This window comes from Onychomys torridus, chromosome 1 (genome assembly GCF_903995425.1).
Source record: "Onychomys torridus chromosome 1, mOncTor1.1, whole genome shotgun sequence".
Taxonomy (NCBI): Eukaryota; Metazoa; Chordata; class Mammalia; order Rodentia; family Cricetidae; genus Onychomys; species Onychomys torridus.
The window spans coordinates 106,036,913-106,053,704 of record NC_050443.1 but is presented as its reverse complement, the minus strand read 5'-3'; the positions used below and the strand labels follow the sequence as shown (position 1 = coordinate 106,053,704).

The 16,792-nt window shown below is 48.5% G+C and overlaps 2 protein-coding genes across 3 annotated transcripts in view; one reads left to right on the top strand and one right to left on the bottom strand.

Annotated features, from left to right (window-relative positions):
- LOC118588150 (cytochrome c oxidase subunit 6A2, mitochondrial) overlaps positions 1–1,282 on the top strand; it is a 29,500-nt gene extending 28,218 nt beyond the window's left edge. Inside the window, exons 2-4 of one of the 2 annotated variants that reach the window (XM_036194417.1) lie at positions 546–713; positions 878–1,014; positions 1,093–1,282. In XM_036194417.1, coding sequence (XP_036050310.1) covers positions 641–713; positions 878–1,014; positions 1,093–1,176 — 294 coding nt within the window. In that variant the 5' untranslated portion in view covers positions 546–640 and the 3' untranslated portion in view covers positions 1,177–1,282. Of the gene's footprint in view, positions 1–261; positions 714–877; positions 1,015–1,092 lie in introns of those variants that run through there. The other variant, XM_036194416.1, reaches the window with a different exon arrangement.
- The window catches only part of LOC118588118 (integrin alpha-D-like), a 31,718-nt gene continuing 15,747 nt past the window's right edge, over positions 822–16,792 (bottom strand). Inside the window, exons 14-30 of the mRNA XM_036194414.1 lie at positions 16,554–16,763; positions 15,785–15,915; positions 15,519–15,676; positions 14,374–14,528; positions 14,003–14,134; positions 13,046–13,119; positions 12,725–12,866; positions 7,699–7,812; positions 7,481–7,560; positions 7,298–7,381; positions 3,743–3,821; positions 3,511–3,618; positions 3,344–3,424; positions 3,080–3,193; positions 2,838–2,939; positions 2,335–2,445; positions 822–1,820 (exon numbers count right to left, since the gene is read on the bottom strand). Coding sequence (XP_036050307.1) covers positions 1,707–1,820; positions 2,335–2,445; positions 2,838–2,939; positions 3,080–3,193; positions 3,344–3,424; positions 3,511–3,618; positions 3,743–3,821; positions 7,298–7,381; positions 7,481–7,560; positions 7,699–7,812; positions 12,725–12,866; positions 13,046–13,119; positions 14,003–14,134; positions 14,374–14,528; positions 15,519–15,676; positions 15,785–15,915; positions 16,554–16,763 — 1,989 coding nt within the window. The 3' untranslated portion in view covers positions 822–1,706. The remainder of the gene's footprint in view (positions 1,821–2,334; positions 2,446–2,837; positions 2,940–3,079; positions 3,194–3,343; positions 3,425–3,510; positions 3,619–3,742; positions 3,822–7,297; positions 7,382–7,480; positions 7,561–7,698; positions 7,813–12,724; positions 12,867–13,045; positions 13,120–14,002; positions 14,135–14,373; positions 14,529–15,518; positions 15,677–15,784; positions 15,916–16,553; positions 16,764–16,792) is intronic.

The following is a 16,792-nucleotide window of genomic DNA, read 5'->3' as shown; positions in this document are numbered from 1 at the left end:
TGTATGTGCCACTACATTGGGCTTATGTAGCACTGGGCACAGAACACAGGGCATTATGAGTACTAGGCAGGCAGATACTCCAGGCATTCTACCAACTAAACTACGTTCTTCTCACCCTCCTACCACCCATTTGTTGTTGTTTTGTAAGACAGGGTTCTTCTGTGTAGTCCTGGCTGTCCTGGAACTTGCTCTGTTGACCAGAACTCAGAGATCTGCTTGCCTCTGCCTCCTGCACGCTGGGATCAAAGGCGTGCACCACCACTGCCCAGCTTTTATTTCATTTTAAAAACAGGGCCTTATGCCACTCAAGCTGTGCTCAGACTCCCTAAGTAGACAAAGGCAGCCTTGAACTCTGATCCTCCTGCCTGCACAGCTCAAGTGCTGGGGTGACAGGCTTGTATCACCAAGTCAGGCACATATTTCACCTTAAATGTTCTCTTGCCAAAATGGAAGGCACATTGCATCAGCTGCCTGGAGAGGTTCCCCTGCCAGTCAACCCCACTTTAGATAGAGAAAGCCCCTAAAAATAGCCATCTGTGTTCCAGCTCAGCAGGTGATTGGCTCACAGAAGGGAGGAGATCCTCTAGGCTGGGTGAAGGAGAGAGAAAAGGACAGAGCCATTCCCAGCCTCTCCTCAGCAATGGCTCTGCCTCTTAAGGTCCTGAGTCGGGGCTTGGCCAGTGCAGCCAAAGGAGACCATGGAGGGGCAGGAGGTAAGTGGGGCTAGGCCTGACTCTGGTTTAGTAGCCTAGCCCATCTGTTCTCTTGTCCTCCTCTTTCCCCCTCCCTCTCCCAGCCCCCCTCTCCTGATCCACCAGGCACTGATCTCTCAGGCCCAGGGATAGTGTCTCTCTCACCTTCACCTCTGCTCCCCCAGCCAACACCTGGCGCCTCCTGACCTTCGTGCTAGCACTGCCCAGTGTGGCCCTCTGCTCCCTCAACTGCTGGATGCATGCTGGCCACCACCAGCGCCAAGAGTTCATCCCTTACCACCACCTCCGCATCCGCACCAAGGTATGCCATGGCCGAGGGAGGGCAGGCCCGGGAAGCCCAGGGGAGGGATTGGGGTGATCTGATGCTTTCTCTCCACAGCCCTTCTCCTGGGGGGATGGCAACCACACACTTTTCCACAATCCCCATGTCAATCCTTTGCCCACCGGCTATGAGCGCCCTTGAAGTCCCAGCCGACACACTCATTCACCAAATTGACCTTCTGTGTCCCAGCTGAGAGCCCCTGAAGTTCCAGTGGACAGTCCTAAGTGCAATAAAGGTGTGGAACTTCTGTGTCCTCTGGCTCTTTGGGAACGGCATGGTGGAGGGAGCTGGGCAGACTCCAGAAGGGCAGTTGGTATCTGGGCTCTTCCATACAAGGAAAATGTGGAATTTCCCCCTGCATTTCCCTTTTATTAAAAGAATTCATACAAGCAATACATTGTATGTTGAGCGTATTCTCTTCACTCTGTGTTGTATGGTAATTGTTATCCATATGAAAACGTATGCTGACCCTGTGCCTGCTCCTGGATCAGCACTGAAGTCTAATACATGGGCAAAAGCATAAACATCTCCCAGCTCAGAAGCATGGCATCACACCTGGGAAGTTGCCCAGGCTAGTCTTGAGCTGCAGAGAGCTTGCTCCCATGCCAGTAGATTCATAGGCAGAAACAAGACCAACTCCTCCTGGCAGAGATACATGGGAAAGTGGATTCCTAGGACTGAAGCAGATGTGGAGTCTCATAGCTGCAATCGGCCTCACCGGCTGTGGTAGGAGCTGCAGGCTGGCCATCCAGCATTTCTTTGTACTGACGTTTGAAGAAGCCAAGCTATGAAACGCAGTAAGTCAGAAAAACTGGGTAAGAGGGTGGGAAAGAAAACTGAGAAGAAGAAGCTGAAATTAAGAGAACTAAACTAACTTCCAGCTGTGTGCCAGAACATGCACGTAAACAGCTGTCCCAGGGTGAGATAGAATGTGTGCCAAGCGGTTAGACCACAAGCCGCAGGAGAAAAGCGCAGGTTAATCGGCAGGTGGACTTGCATGCACGCCCTGACCTTTCTGTTTCACTTCATCCAGTCTGTAATGTAAGTCTTATTGGTACTTCAAAAACAAGAAGCAAAAAAAAGAGGCCCCAAAAAGAGAAGCAACTTGCCTACAATTAGAGTGTAGTGACAGAGATGGAATATGTTCCCAAGCCCGCCCCACAACCATGATCGAGTTTTCACTGTCCGATCTTGTGCGTGGCAGAGCCGGGGGTGGGGGGGTGGAGGGGTAGGGGGGAGGTGGGGGGGGGGGAGGGTGAACACTGGGAGTGTTAGGAAAATGACGGGAAAATAACTCACCTTGTACAGTGCGGCCGTGATGAGAGCCAGCAGCAGCAGACCTCCCATGGAGCTGCCCACGATGAGGGGGATGGGTTCGTAGACCTCATATTCTTCTAGCATTGTCTCTACCTGATTTGAAAACCAGAGTGCGTGCTCTCTTTCTCTGTCTCTCTCAATCTCTGTGTCTCTGTCTCTCTGTGTCTCCGTGTGTGTGTCTCTCTCACACACACACAGACACTAACACACATACTCATACACACACACTCATACATACACACACACACACACACACACACACACACACACACACACACACACACACCAGGCTCCCAGCCGTTAACATTCCCTCTCCTTTGCCAATGCCCTATGCCAAGCATTGAGTTACAGAAGCACTTGTGCACCGAGTGCCTGACGACCTTCATTCAGCCTCCCCCCAGGCTGGCAAATCCCCCAGCCATCACTGCAGACTGAGCATTAGGAGCCCTCTCACCAGCCTGGCCACCGCCTGCCACAGTCACTACCTGGGCTCTCAGAAATGCCTCCTGTCCAGGCAGCTGGGAATACACAGATGTGTTGAATGTGATCTCGGCCACACTCATGACCACCACCTTTTTCTGCAATGTCTGCAAAAGAGAGGGTGGGGCAGAGCTGGGAATTGGACCTGTGAGGAGCTCAGGGTTCAAGAACTGCCCTGACCCCAGGATGCTCCAGACCCATCAGGCACACACGGACTGGGGGAGGACCTCTGCCATTGGCCACATACCTGACTGACCCAGCCGAAGCTGAGGTTGCCCTTCAGAATGAAGTCAAGCTCGTCCTGGATGCCCAAGGAGGGGATGTCACAGCGGAAGTGCAGGCAGTCAGCAATGGAGCAGTCCTGGGGACAGGGAGGAATAAAGCTGAGGCGAAAAGGAGCGGGAGAAGGCTCTCCAACATGGAGTGGAGGATATAAAACTACAGTCTGACTACACAACCCTGATTCATCAGTACATTCCTCTGTATCCCCCAGTGAATAGGATTTTCTCACCAGCACAGAATGCCTTTGAATCTGGGTCAGAAAATCAGAATGCTGAGGAGGTTCCCTCTGCGACGATGCACAGGAGACACCCTGGGAGTGGGGGGACATTTTCCAGATAAGAGCATGGTGTTGTTATAGACAAGGATTCGAGAGAGAGAAAAACCTCAGGCTGGTACCTGTGCTGAGGTCCTCACAGCCACATCCCACACAGCCACACTGTTCAGTAGGACAGGGACCCGGAAGTTAACGCTGATGGCCAGCTTCCGCTGACTCAAGTTAGTCACCTGCAGGAAATGGAGACCGGATGTCGACATGATCCCTAGGACACCCCATTTATCTCTTACCTACAGCTCTCCAGTCTTCCCCACCCTCAGCCAAGACAGACATGCATAAGCTTTAGCTTCTCACACGATATCGATGTTCTGCCTTTCTCCCTCTGTCCCCGTCCAAAGATGAAAAGTTGAAATGCTTCGTGGAATCTTCCTGCCTGGAGAAAATGGCATGTTGGTGAAAAACAGCTCTGGCGCCATCTCCGTCTGCGCCATGGCTTGCTGCAGAGGACTGGGCCCAGCAGATGATGCAGGAAAATAACAGCGGTCTCCATGAAATCTGCAGCCTCAGCGTTCATGCTGCTCATCTCCCTACAGTGTCCTTTGCCGGGTACCGTACTTAACAGCTCTTCCCTTGGTGCCCCAGCTTCTTTATTCCCCTATGGATTGTTCCAGCTCTTTCTTTGGCATGAAATGTTCTTAGTCAAGTTCCAGGAATTTTCACTTAAAGACCCAACTTGTGCATATTTCTTGTAATGTTCAACATTTTCCAGTGGAGAGAAAGTATTGATATTTTTCCTCTAGCTAATACGAGTCTAGCAGATAGGGAATAGCCCCAGGAACTCCTAGGAAGTCTTCTGCCAGAATAAATTAGCCCATGAGGGATCTAGGAAGTGGAGGTTAGATTACTTGGGACCAATGGAGTAAGAGCCTATCTGTGATGGTAGGTAACAAAAGCAACGGTATGGTCGTGTTGGGGCAAGTTAGCACATGTGAAAGGGGGTGGCCCAAGAGCTCAAGCCAAGAGGGGCCCCTACACTGACAGAGGTTTCTGTCTACCGGCTCCTTGTTTTTGCATTTGAGAGACAGGCCTCCAACTGTATCCCAGACCAGCCTTAGATTTGCAGTCATATCCCTGCCCCTGCCTTCCAACTGCAAGGATTACAGCTGGGAGCCAACACATCTGTCTTATCCATGGCTTTCAGTTGGCAGTTACTGTTACAAAAGAGAGGAGGGAGGGCCACAGGAGGAGTAGGAAGAGGGAGAGAGAGGGAAGGAGGCTATGTAAATACATTACTCACGCATTAAAGTATTGAAAATAAAAATTTAAATGAAAAATAAAGAACACATTTACTTTTGAAAATGTGTTATGGTATACCAATGCTGATATAAATAAAAGCATCACACACAAAAGTTTTTTCCAGGGTATTGGGATTGTCCTGATGATTTCTTTAGTTAAGTTGTAATTTCCCGCCTTCCCAATGCTGGCTGTCTCAGATCTCAATAGAATTAAGCAGGCTGGGCATAGTGGTGCCCATCTATAATCCCAGCACTTGGGAGGCAGAGGCAGATGGACCTCTGTGAATATGAGGCTAGCCTGATCTATAGAGAGAGTTACAGAACAGCAAGGACCACATAGTGAGAACCTAATTTAAAAAGAAGGAGGAGGAGTGCGTGGGAGGAGGAGGAGGCGGAGGAGGAGGAGGAGGAGGAGGAGAGGAGGAAGAGGAAGAGAAGAAGAAAAAGGAGAAGGAGGAGGAGGAGGAGGAGGAAGAGGAGGAGGAGGAGAAGAAGAAGAAGAAGAAGAAGAAGAAGAAGAAGAAGAAGAAGAAGAAGAAGAAGAAGAAGAAGAACAACTGAGTAATAAGAAGGGCCAACATGCTTCACCACCCAGAAGCCAGATTATCCACCCAGAACCTGCATACCACCCAACAGTTTTCATGCTATCAACTTGACATTTAAGAGCGCCTGGAATAGACTGAGGATGTGGCTTTGTGGCAGGATACTTGCTTAGCATGTACTAGGCCCCAGGTTCAAGCCTCAGAACTGAGGCGCTGGGGACAAATTTCATGAGTTCCCATGTCAGACACACCACTTTCCACCCAACGATTTACCTCACTAGAGTCTTACACTTTTTCTCCCTAATGAGGGCCGCAGCAGCACCTAGCACACTTGAGCTCTCCATAAGCGCTGGGGTTTTTCTCTTAGTATGCTAGCTGGGATTCCTCTGTGCTTCCCAAACCTATTCTCTCTGTGCATCCATTTTCTTACTTTAAAATCTCTAGTTTTGTTTTGTTTTTTTTTTTTTAATTATTTTACATTTATTTGTTTATCTGGGGGCGGATGTGTGCCACCAAGCTCATTTAGTGGTCAAAGGACAACATGCAGAAGTCTGTTCTCTACCTCTGCCATGTGGGTCTCAGGCATCAGGCTTGGCACCTGGTGACCTTACCCACTGAGCCATCTTCCTGGCCTTAAACCTCTTTTCAAACCCAAACTCAGCCTTCCTCAGTCTTGAGAGGTATGTAGCACGTGAGCATGTGATAGACAATTACACAGTTGGGCTTGCCCGGGGGACCGCCTAACTATTTCCGGTGTAGAATAGCCATCTCCGGGTCAGACATCTCACGGGACCGGGACTCTGTGGCCTTACGTGGTTGCGTAAAGCGCGCGCGCAGCCATGTAATCTACACGCATGCGTGGAGTACCCACAGGAGTCCCTGTACGCATGCGCGGCCCAACCTTTAAAAAGCCGGTGCCATCTTGCGCGAGGCTCTCAGTCTCTCTCTGTCTCTCTCTCTCCCCACGTGTGTTTCACCCAGGCCTGTCACCTCTATCCTCTTTAATAAAACTCTCCCGTGGTTCTGTCGTGTTCGGGACGTGTTCCTAGCGCCACATAACTACTAACAACTACTAACAGCATGGGCACAAAGCTGCTCTGGAAGAAGCCTCGGGGCTTCACCTACTTGCTTTGGACCACATAAGCAACCCTGTTTGTTATGCAAGCTGGCCTTGTGTGAGACATTCAGGGGGGCTTACCTGGTCAGTGCAGGGGTGCGCTATTTAACCTCCTGGTTTTTTTTTAAATTGGTAAAAATAGGGATAGCAATATGGTTGTCCAGATGATTAAATGGGTATAATAATTTAAAAAAAACTATACTACTCTTCCCAAACCCCACAATAACCAAAAAACGCTTGAAATGTCCCCAGTATATTTAACTGTAAGCTGTGTTGTGTTTTCCTAGGGATAAAAGAGAAACTCACGCATGTTGTCCATGGGTCATGTCATTGACAATGACACATTTGATCCTGACCCCCTCCGGTTCTCCTACATACTCAGCAGCCACGGCAGCAAAGCCTGTCCATGGTGTTCTCACAGGCTTCCACGCAGTTCTCTGCTGCCTGGAGTGCAGCCCCTTGCTGGCTTCTAGCCTGCCCCTGCCCCTGCCCCTGCCCCTGCCCCTGCCCCTGCCCCTGCCCCTGCCCCTGCCCCTGCCCCTGCCTCACCTACTCACCTTCAAAGCCCATAGCAGCAGCTTTACACTCAACTCTCCCACCAGCTCTACCCTTCTCTGACCTTGTCTCTGTGTGGTGACAGACCTGTCCTGTTAGGTCAAGCTCCCAGCACACGATGCCCAGAAAAGTCTTGACCTCAATCTATTAACATCACTTGGTATGTTCATGTCTAGCAGCAAAGCTTCATGGGAAAGGACCGAACAATGGAGGAAGGAGAGGTCAATAATGGCACTGAGGTGTGCGCGGCCCCTAGCAGGCCCTTTGTAAGGTCCTGCCTTAGTCCGCTGCCATAAAACGGGCTGATTCAGATGCCAATTACACCAAGAGCCAGCTGAGTATGAGGTAGCAGGCTTGGAGGAAGGTCGAAGGGCCAAGGGAAGGGCGAAGGATTTAGTACCTCCGGATCACTGTATACACAGTGTACTTCACCGGGAGCTCCAGCTGGAAGGCAGTCCTGTTGGTTCCCCGCTTGTTATTCTCGCTGGAGAAAGAGAGTAGAAGTGAAGGAATCTGGGCAAATAGTAGCCAGCTGGGGTATAAGACCGGATGAGGCGTAACACCAACGCTCTCCTGGGCTCACCTGCTTGCATTGGCCCTCATAAGCAACCTGTCTCCCAGGAAGGCCTTGTAGGAGACATCAAATGTGATTATGAAGGTGCTCTGGACAGGGGGAAGGAAAAGAAGAGATGGAAATGGAGAAGGTCGTGGAAAAGTACGGGAAGGGAATGTGTTGGGACAAGGAGGCCGGGGCTGAGGATCTGGGGTGGAGGGGGGGTTGTGGGGGCACATAGCACTGACCTTCCCGCCTTCTCGGAAAATGGGGTGATTGATGCTACAGGCGCTGCTCCTCAGGCCCTCCTTGTCAGTGGGCTCAGCCTCACATGCCAAGCGGAGTGGGTGCTGATGAGGTTGCTTATAGGAGAGCAGATGAGTTCAAGTTACCACATTGGTAATTTTTCTGTGGCTGCTATAGAACCCCACGGCCAAGGCTTAATATAACTTAAATATAGAAGAGTTTATTGGCTTCCAGCTCCAGAGGGGCAAGAGTCTGTCATGTCAGGGAAGTAGGGCAACAAACAGCAAGCATTGGCAGCCAGAGCAGAAAACAGAGGGTCACACCCTCAACCACAGCATCAAGCAGGAAGTATGAGCTTCAAGTGGACCAAAGCTTTACTCTTGAGCCCAGCCCAACAGTGATGTACTTCCTCCAGCAAGGCCGCAGTCCCCCCAAACCTCCCAGACAGAGCCACCAACTGAGGACCAAGTGAGAGAATTCTTAAGACTCTGGGGGATGTTTTCCATCCCGTGTCCACAGTTAACCATCTCTGTATCTACGGGACTAACATATGACTGTGGCAGCATTGCAGAGTAGGGAGAAAGGCAGGCTTTTCATAAATGCTACCAAGAGAATCCATCCCATATTGAAAAAGTACAGAGAGAAAAATGAAATTAGACCCCTACCTAATTTTATACATTAAAATAAATTCTAGTTGTTTTAAAGACTTTTATGTACAAAAGTAAAACTATAAAGATTTTTAAAGGGAATGTAGTTTATCACAACCTTGGGGTAGGGAACCTCACTCATGCATGTTAGGCAAGTTCTCTAACACTGAGCTACATCCCTTCCCTAGGAAATACTTCTCTTTTTTAAATTAAATTAATGCTTTTATTCTCATTCATTCTCTCTCTCTCTCTCTCTCTCTCTCTCTCTCTCTCTCTCTGTGTCTGTGTGTGTGTGTGTGTGTGTGTGTGTGTGTGTGAAGTCAGGGGACACTTTGCAAGAGCCTGGTCTCTCCTTCCACTATGCCAGTCTTGGGGATTGAGCTCAGGTCATTGGTCTTGGTGGCAAGTGCCCTTAAGCACCTTTTCTGGGCTGGGGGTGTGGTGTGGTTGTTTCATGCTTGATTCATAGAACCTCATAAATTGGGCATGATGGTACATGCCCACACTTGAATTCAGAAGTTCAAGGCCAGCCTGTGACCATGACACTTTGTCATTACTGAGTTTGGTTTCTATACAAGTCCTGATTGGGATCAGATCTTGCTGGAGTTGGCTTTGACATCACCTCAGGGGTGGCAGGAAATGGGTAGACACCGAGTGGCTGTAGGCAAGGAAGCAATGGCCCTTGGTGTACAAGGGTCTGAGAGACAGTATGGACTTGGGGAGAGGGACAAAGAGAAAAGCCCCCCCCCCAACCGAGATCTATGGGTAGGTGGAAAGACATACGCACTGGGACATTAGGATATGAGGAAGTATTTCTTTTTTCTTTTTTTTCTTTTTTCTTGAGCTGAAGATCGAACCCAGGGCCTTGCGCTTGCTAGGCAAGCGCTCTACCACTGAGCTAAATCCCCAACCCGGAAGTATTTCTTAAACAAGATTAATAGATAAAAATACTGAGAATAGAGGAAAAGATTGATAAAGTCAATTGCAATTGAATCAAGACACCTTTTATAGTGTTAAAAGACCCAAGGCAGAGACTGAAACGGAGTATGTAGAGAACTCCTGCAAATCAATGTTTGAGACTGGGTCTCCCTAGGTAGTCCTTAATGGCCTAGAACTCACTATGTACACCAGGCTAGCCTCAAACTCCCAGAGATCCCCCCGCTCTGTCCCCCAAGAGTTCTGGTATTAAAGGAGTGTGCCTCCACACTCGAGGTTCTTGTCCCTTTTTTTCTTTCTTTGTTGTTTTTATTTTTTCGAGACAGGGTTTTCCTGTGTAGCTTTGGCTGTCCTGGAACTCATTCTGTAGACCAGGGTGGCCTCGAACTCACAGAGATCTGCCTGTCTTTGATTCCTGAGTGCTGGAATTAAAGGTGTGTGCTACTGTGCTGGCCAATTATTAAAATCCAAGAAAGCAAGAGAAAAAATGTAGATAGACACCCCCCCACACACACAAAAGACCCCAAGGACCACAAAATGTGTGCAAAGCTACACAACTTCTCTAGAAGTTTCCAAACAAAAACTGCAAGGGAATGTGTGATCACATTGACAGTTGAAAAGTCTGATAGCATCCTGGGCTGAGAGACCAGCACAGGAACTCTCACATGCTACCCATAGAAGTGTAAACAGGCAAAAAACAGCTGTGGAAACAGTCAGTTTATAGAATCCATGTGTGGTATAAATCATCCGAAGTATTATGCATCATGTACCAGGATACCAGCTCAAGAACATCATGGCACATTCGTACAGAGATCTCACATAGCAGTGGAACTGTTGTACTGTTACGTTAGGGTTTGAATGTGAAGTGTTGCCCACAGGCTCATCTGTCCTCAGTATACAAACTGAGGGGGGGGCGTTGTTGTAGAACTTTGGGGAATATACAGCCTGGCTAGATGATCCAGGCTACTCTGAATGGGTCTTGAAGTAGACAGAAGCCTGCTTGAGTCTGTTTCTTCTTTGCTGCCAAGGCACGGTCAGCCTCCTGACCCTACAGAGACCATGCTGCAGCCACTGTGCCTCTCGTGACAGACCTCACCTTCTGCGATGGCTGCTGATCTTGGTTGTCAACTTGACTACATCTGGAATCAACTAAACTCCAAGCTGATGGACTCATTAGTTTGGTCATTTGATGTGGGAAGACCCACCCTAAATCTGGGCCACGTCTCTGGTGGCAGTCCACAGAAAAGGACATTAAAGGAGGAAATGTTGTCCTTTGTCCACTCTCCTTGTCGTATGAAAGGCCCTGGGACCTTAGCACACCTGACACAGTGTTAGAGGCCACATTCTGATATTAAAACCCAGCACACAGTCTCCAACACCTGCCAAAATGAGGACAAAGACCTCATCTGTGGTTTCAGGATGCAGACCAGTCCCTAAATGTACTAACCTTGCTTTAGGGCTCCTGCAGCTTTGCTTCCTGCTAACTGTTCTTGCTAACCAAAGTGTGTCAACCAGGATGCGTTTTTTGTTCATAAAAACAAAAATGGGGCTGGGTGGTGGTGGCGCACGCCTTTGATCCCAGCACTCAGGAGGCAGAGGTAGGTGGATCTCTGAGTTTGAGGCAGCCTAGTCTCCAAAGTGAGTTCCAGGAAAGACGCAAAGCTACACAGAGAAACCCTGTCTCGAAAAACCAATATATATATTAAAAGGGGTTGGGGATTTAGCTCAGTGGTAGAGCACTTGCCTAGTAAGCACAAGGCCCTGGATTTGATCCTCAGCTCCAAAAAAACAAAAATGGTGGGGCTGGAGAGATGGCTCAGAGGTTAAGAGCACTGACTACTCTTCCAGAGGTCCTGAGTTCAATTCCCAGCAACCACATGGTGGCTCACAGCCATCTGTAATGAGATCTGGTGCCATCTTCTGGCCTGCAGAGACACATGCAGGCAGAACACTGTATATATAATAAGTAAATAAATCTTAAAAAAAAAAAAAAAAAGGTAACACTCGAGGCTGCATGATTTCCCATGCAGCCGCCAGCCAGCAATACCACTCAGCTTTAAGGGTGTCCGTGGGTTCTCTGGTAGAATTACCACATAACACTAGCTGGCAAGTTCATCTAGCCTGTTGCTGTGGCCAGTATTAAATCCATCCTTTTCAGGATTTCAACACAGACTGAAGACAGGCGGCTCTCTGAGGGTCCCCCAGGACTCCAGCAGCAAACTGAGAGTGCCGAGGTGTCAGCTTCATGACTGACAGCCACCATATCCTCTGCCTTCCTGTCCTGAGTCAGCCATTGCTGGACCACCCTGACAACATCCTAGAAGCTAGCCTAGTCTGTCCCCTTTTAATATATGTCCATTATTCCAGTTCCACCCCTTTAAAAAACCTTAACTAGGGTTGGGGATTTAGCTCAGTGGTAGAGCGCTTGCCTAGCAAGCGCAAAGGCCCTGGGTTCGATCCTCAGCTTTAAAAAAAAAAAACCCAAAAACCCTTACTAACACACCTTCTAAAGTGTGCACCCCCCCCTTTTAATATGTATTCACACTAGCTCTGTCCCTTAGCAGATCTAACTAACACACTTTCTAGACTGTGAGCCAAATGTGCCTGTCCTCTTTTGGGTTGTTTCTGGCAGAAATTCGGTCACAGTGGTGTAGCTACCACAGGCCCCCTGCAGCTGCATGGAGGGTCTCACAGACAACACGTAAGGGTCAAGACATCGAAGAGCACATACACCATGTTTCCATCCACATGAAGTTCAAGAACCAATGAAATGACAGTGTGATTTAGGGACACACTCAAGGATGGCGAACCTACAAACACCTGGGAGTGATTCTCAGGAACTTAAAACTCTGATTATCGCAGGAGAGAGAATGGGGTTAAGATACAGAGAGATACAGAGTAGGGGAAGGTAAGGATGCTAGTTGTTGTTTGGTTTTGGTTTTGGTTTTTTTTTTTTTTTTTTTACTTTTGACTAGGTATTGATTTTTATGGGTATTTGCTCAATATTATTTATTAATTGACACATAGACTTAATATACTTTCATCTGTGTAGTTTTCTAAAATTTTGTGTGTGATGTTTAATTCCCATTATGAGATATTAAGAACATAGAAATTTAACCAGACTGTGGCATTTAGAAGTGAGGCATTTGGGAAGTGATTAAAATTAAATAAGGTCATCAATATGGGACCTCATGATAGAAGAGGCGAGGACACCCACACACACATGTACACACATCTTTGCCATATTATTCCTTGAAATGCCTTGAGACTCTGCCAGCAAGGCCACCACCAGATGCATCTCTTAAGTTTACACTTCCAGAGTCATGAGCCAAAATGATTATAATTTCTCTATAATTAATCCAGGCTGCAGTATTTTGTTATCAGGGACAGAAGAGGCCCTAGATGATCTACTAGATGTCTCGTAGAGTCCCAGGGGCCTGCTTACCTGTATTTCCATTACCCGTCGATAGGAAAGCCCTTCTGGGTAGTAGAACTTGACTAAAGTTCCATAGCTGTCTTCACCCTCATTCCACACAGTTCCTGTCACGGTGAGCTCCGGGGAGCTTCCCACCACCAAGATCTGCAGGCTGAGGAAGGAAGGTCAGGCTGGACTCCATGGAGAGAAATCGAATGTGGATCAAGGGCAGAGGCAAGACAGTGGGAACTCACAAACTTTGAGCTGATAGTATTTCAACAGAATTCATTTGTTTAGAAAGACACTGGGGGGGCGGGGGTGTCACACCATACGGAAGGAGACAGCACTTACCCTGAGAAGTTAAAGCTGATGCCCAGGTCCCCTTCACACAGGCGTTCTTGCTTACAGTTCTTCTCAAATGGGAGCTGCCACAAAAACGGTTTGCTCCTTTCTCATCCATGCTCAGATCCGTCTCTAACCCCCTCACTGGACTATTAGCAAACCTCTGTCCCCAGGACTCTGACAGACACTAGCACAGAATTGCCTAGGGCTGAAGGTTGGGATGGAAAGAATGACAGTGCAGGTCTTGGCTTCAGCACATCCAAGTCAAATGAGTCGAGTCTCACGTGCAGCGCAGCAGCTGCTTGGCAAACACTGTTTAATGGTAGCAACAGGACAGGAATTTTCAAGTGGCGGTGGTGTGGGAAAGCGAAAACAACAGGTGACAGATATGGGCTGCAATGCTCAAGAAATGTGTGTCCAAGACAGTCCCCAATGCAGACAGAGAGTGTTTCAGTTTCCAGGAACATCACTCTGAAATGGGATGGTCAGCCATTTAGGAGCCAGACTTAGGAGCCACAGGCAAAGCGGGAGCTGGGGCCGAGTGTGGTCAGAGGAGATGAGGAGGGCACTTTCTTCACACAGAAAGAAGGAGATGTTTTTCGAATGAGAGTTACAGCAGACGAGAGATGAGGGGCAGTGGGCAGAATGTGGTTATGTCAGGGCATAGGAGAACTAGCTGGCACATGCAAGGATACCAGCTAGGCCGACCTCAGAAGCTGAGGGGAACATGTGGGATTTGTCGCCAGTGGTGGACAATTAGGATCTGTTGTGAGTTCCTTTCCTTTTTTTTTTTTTTTTTTTTTTACCTTTTTAGAGCTTTATTGGGAGAGAGAGGGAGAGAAAGGGGGAGAGAGGGAGAGGGAGAGAAAGAAACAGAGATTGCGCGCAGACCTGTTGTGAGTTCTTAAGCGCAGAGAGACACAATGAAGCCATCCTGTCCCTGGACTCCATTGGACAGCTACTCACAGAAGCTGTCATGTGGTCTTGTGAGCCCACAGCCAACACAGGACGAAGATTCCCGGATGAAGCAGAGTCTCCTCCCACCAGGGAAAAGTTGAGGCGCAGGATGATAGGGCTCACCACGTCCTCCACACAGTCCTGAGAAAGAAGGAACTTTGAAGAACCACCATCCTTCCTCCTTCCCATCACTGGGCTCTTCCTCTGCATCCAGACAGTGCCACATCCAGGCTAGGCAGACCATACTCCCATGCCTTCTCCTCTCTGGTCTCAATGTTCTCCTTCTGCCCACTTCAGACAGTAGATAGCAAGGGACCTGGCAAGCTAGTCTTGGCTCCTTTCCCTCCCTCCATCTTTTCCTCAAACCCCAAAATCCTCACTGGCAAAAGCAGCTTTATCGTTTCACAGTGAATGCCGAGCCCCAAAGTCTTTCTTCGAGCCAAAGTCCAGTTCTTGGTCTCATCAAAAACAGCACGTGAAATCAGACGGCCTGGGTCCAAGGCCAAATCATACCGGACAGAGCTTTGGACGTCACCTGAAGTGAGAAGGAAAAATGCAAAGCAAAGAAACGGAGAATTTCCTGCTTTCATTTAGTTGTTTAAACCTGTTGAGCACTTTCCATGACTACATCAAGTTTGGGGAATACACATGGAGACAATGTTAGGTGGATAGATGGATAGATAGATGATAAATGATAGATGATAGGTGATAGATGATATATAGATAAATAGATGATAGATAGGCAGATAGGTAGATAATAGATAGATAGATAGATAGATAGATAGATAGATAGATAGATAGATAGATGATAGATAGATAGATGATAGATAGATAGATGATAGATAGATAGATGATAGATAGATAGATAGATAGATAGATAGATAGATAGATAGATAGATGATATGTAGACCACTCATGGAGCTCATCCAGTAAAGGAGCTAAACACATGGACCCTGAATGAAGCCCAGTGACAAGAAAGGCTCCAAGTTTTGGTATTCCTGAGACCCTGGGGGAGACAGAGGTTGGTACAGTCACAAAAGTACACGGAGGAGAACAGTACATGGGATGAGGTGTGGTGAAGATTCAAGGAGGGGCCAAAGCAGGATGGAATTATAGGAAAGCATTGGAGTCTCCATAATTGTAAGAGAAAGCAGTTTAAGGGTGTTAAGCGTTGGAGCAAGGAGCCTAGTTTCACATGTTGGGACCAATCAAGTCCAGTTTCTCATTGGACAGTGAGTGAGAGGGTATAAGGACAGGTGTGAGGGCCCCTGAGAGAGTCTCTGCTTCTGTGTAGGTAATCAGAGATGTGGTAGCTTAAGCAGGGACAGAGGCTGAGGTAGGGAGGAGAGGAAACAGGCTGTGGGTTTTCCGGGACAGGAGGCCATAGGCCTGGGGGCATTAGGAAAAGGAAGAAAAGAACTCAGGCCCCTGAGGAAAGGTTCAGAGATTTATGTTCCTGGGCTTGCTCTGCCCTATACTTAGCCTAATGGGACGATGTGGGACCCAATCTTAGGAAAACACTCACCTAACTGGTCAGGTGAGGCTTTGTGGATAGTGAGACAGACAATGGCCTTCCCAGCTTCAAGGGCAGTGGGAATCCTTTTCCAGCACTGGTACACAGCTTTTGCCACCTCCACAGGGACAAATCTTATGGCAACCCCCACTTTCAGCAAAGGCAGACCCCTGGGGACATTCGTAAGGGTTGAGGATGTGACGCTGATCTCTGGGAGAAGGACCCGCACAAGTGACTTAGACACAGTGGACAAGGGTGAGGTGTGGGTGAGTTCTCACCTGAGCAGCAGCACGTGCCCCAGGGCTCCCACAGCCAGATCCACCAGGCCATCCTGGGTAAGGTCCTGACCCCCACTTAGTGACTGCCCAAAATATTTGAGCCTCAGGGAGAGTTGGGAGCCAGTGACCCGCTGATCAAGAAGAAAAAAGAAGAAAAACCAATAGAAGATGGTAGAGGGATTGGGAAAGGAGAGACAAAGGGTTACGAGTTGCAAGCAAGCCGTCTGGGGGTCTTAGAAGACTCTCACAACGAGAAAAGGGGGCCCTCTTACAGCTTCAGCTTGCCCCAAGGGTCTCAGCAGCAGTGGAATAAAGATACGCCCCAGGATAAAGTAGATATATTTGTTCGTCATCTGTATGGTCACCCAGAAAATATGTGATATATGGAGTACTTAACGCACTCACTGTATTATTATCTTTACAGGAAGGAGTCGGCTTGATCATTTCTGTTCTACAAGAAAAGACTAAAGCTTGCAGAATCTAAGTCAATCATTCATACAAAGAACACAAAGCAAATGAAGGCTGCTATTGCCATGGATTTGACTCAAGAGTTTAAGTTCCAGGCTTGGTCTCTTAGTCAGAAAGCTGTTCACAACAGAGTGGAGGCTGTGTCCATGCAAGGATGCACGGTGCTCAGTTCAGAGGAACAGACTACCGAGACACTCTGAAATGCAACAGCTGCTGTCACCAGCAACCAGAGGATGCATTTAGCCACCCCATGACATGGAGACAGCGAAGGAACTGGAAGAGACTAATGACAAGGCCTCACCTGGCTGGACGCGGGGTTGATGTCCAGTTTTGAGGCTCCATGAAATATGTACACAGCACCCCTGTTCTCTTCCTCTCCAGGTGCACCAATAGCCACATCTGTCACATTGTCCCCATTCACGTCCCCTAGCACTGTCAGGGCTGCCCCAAAGCGGCCCCAAGGATGGCCCTGCTCCCCATGGAGACTGGCCTCACACTGCCACCTGATCCTCTGCAGAGCAAAGTCAGTGTCAGAACAAC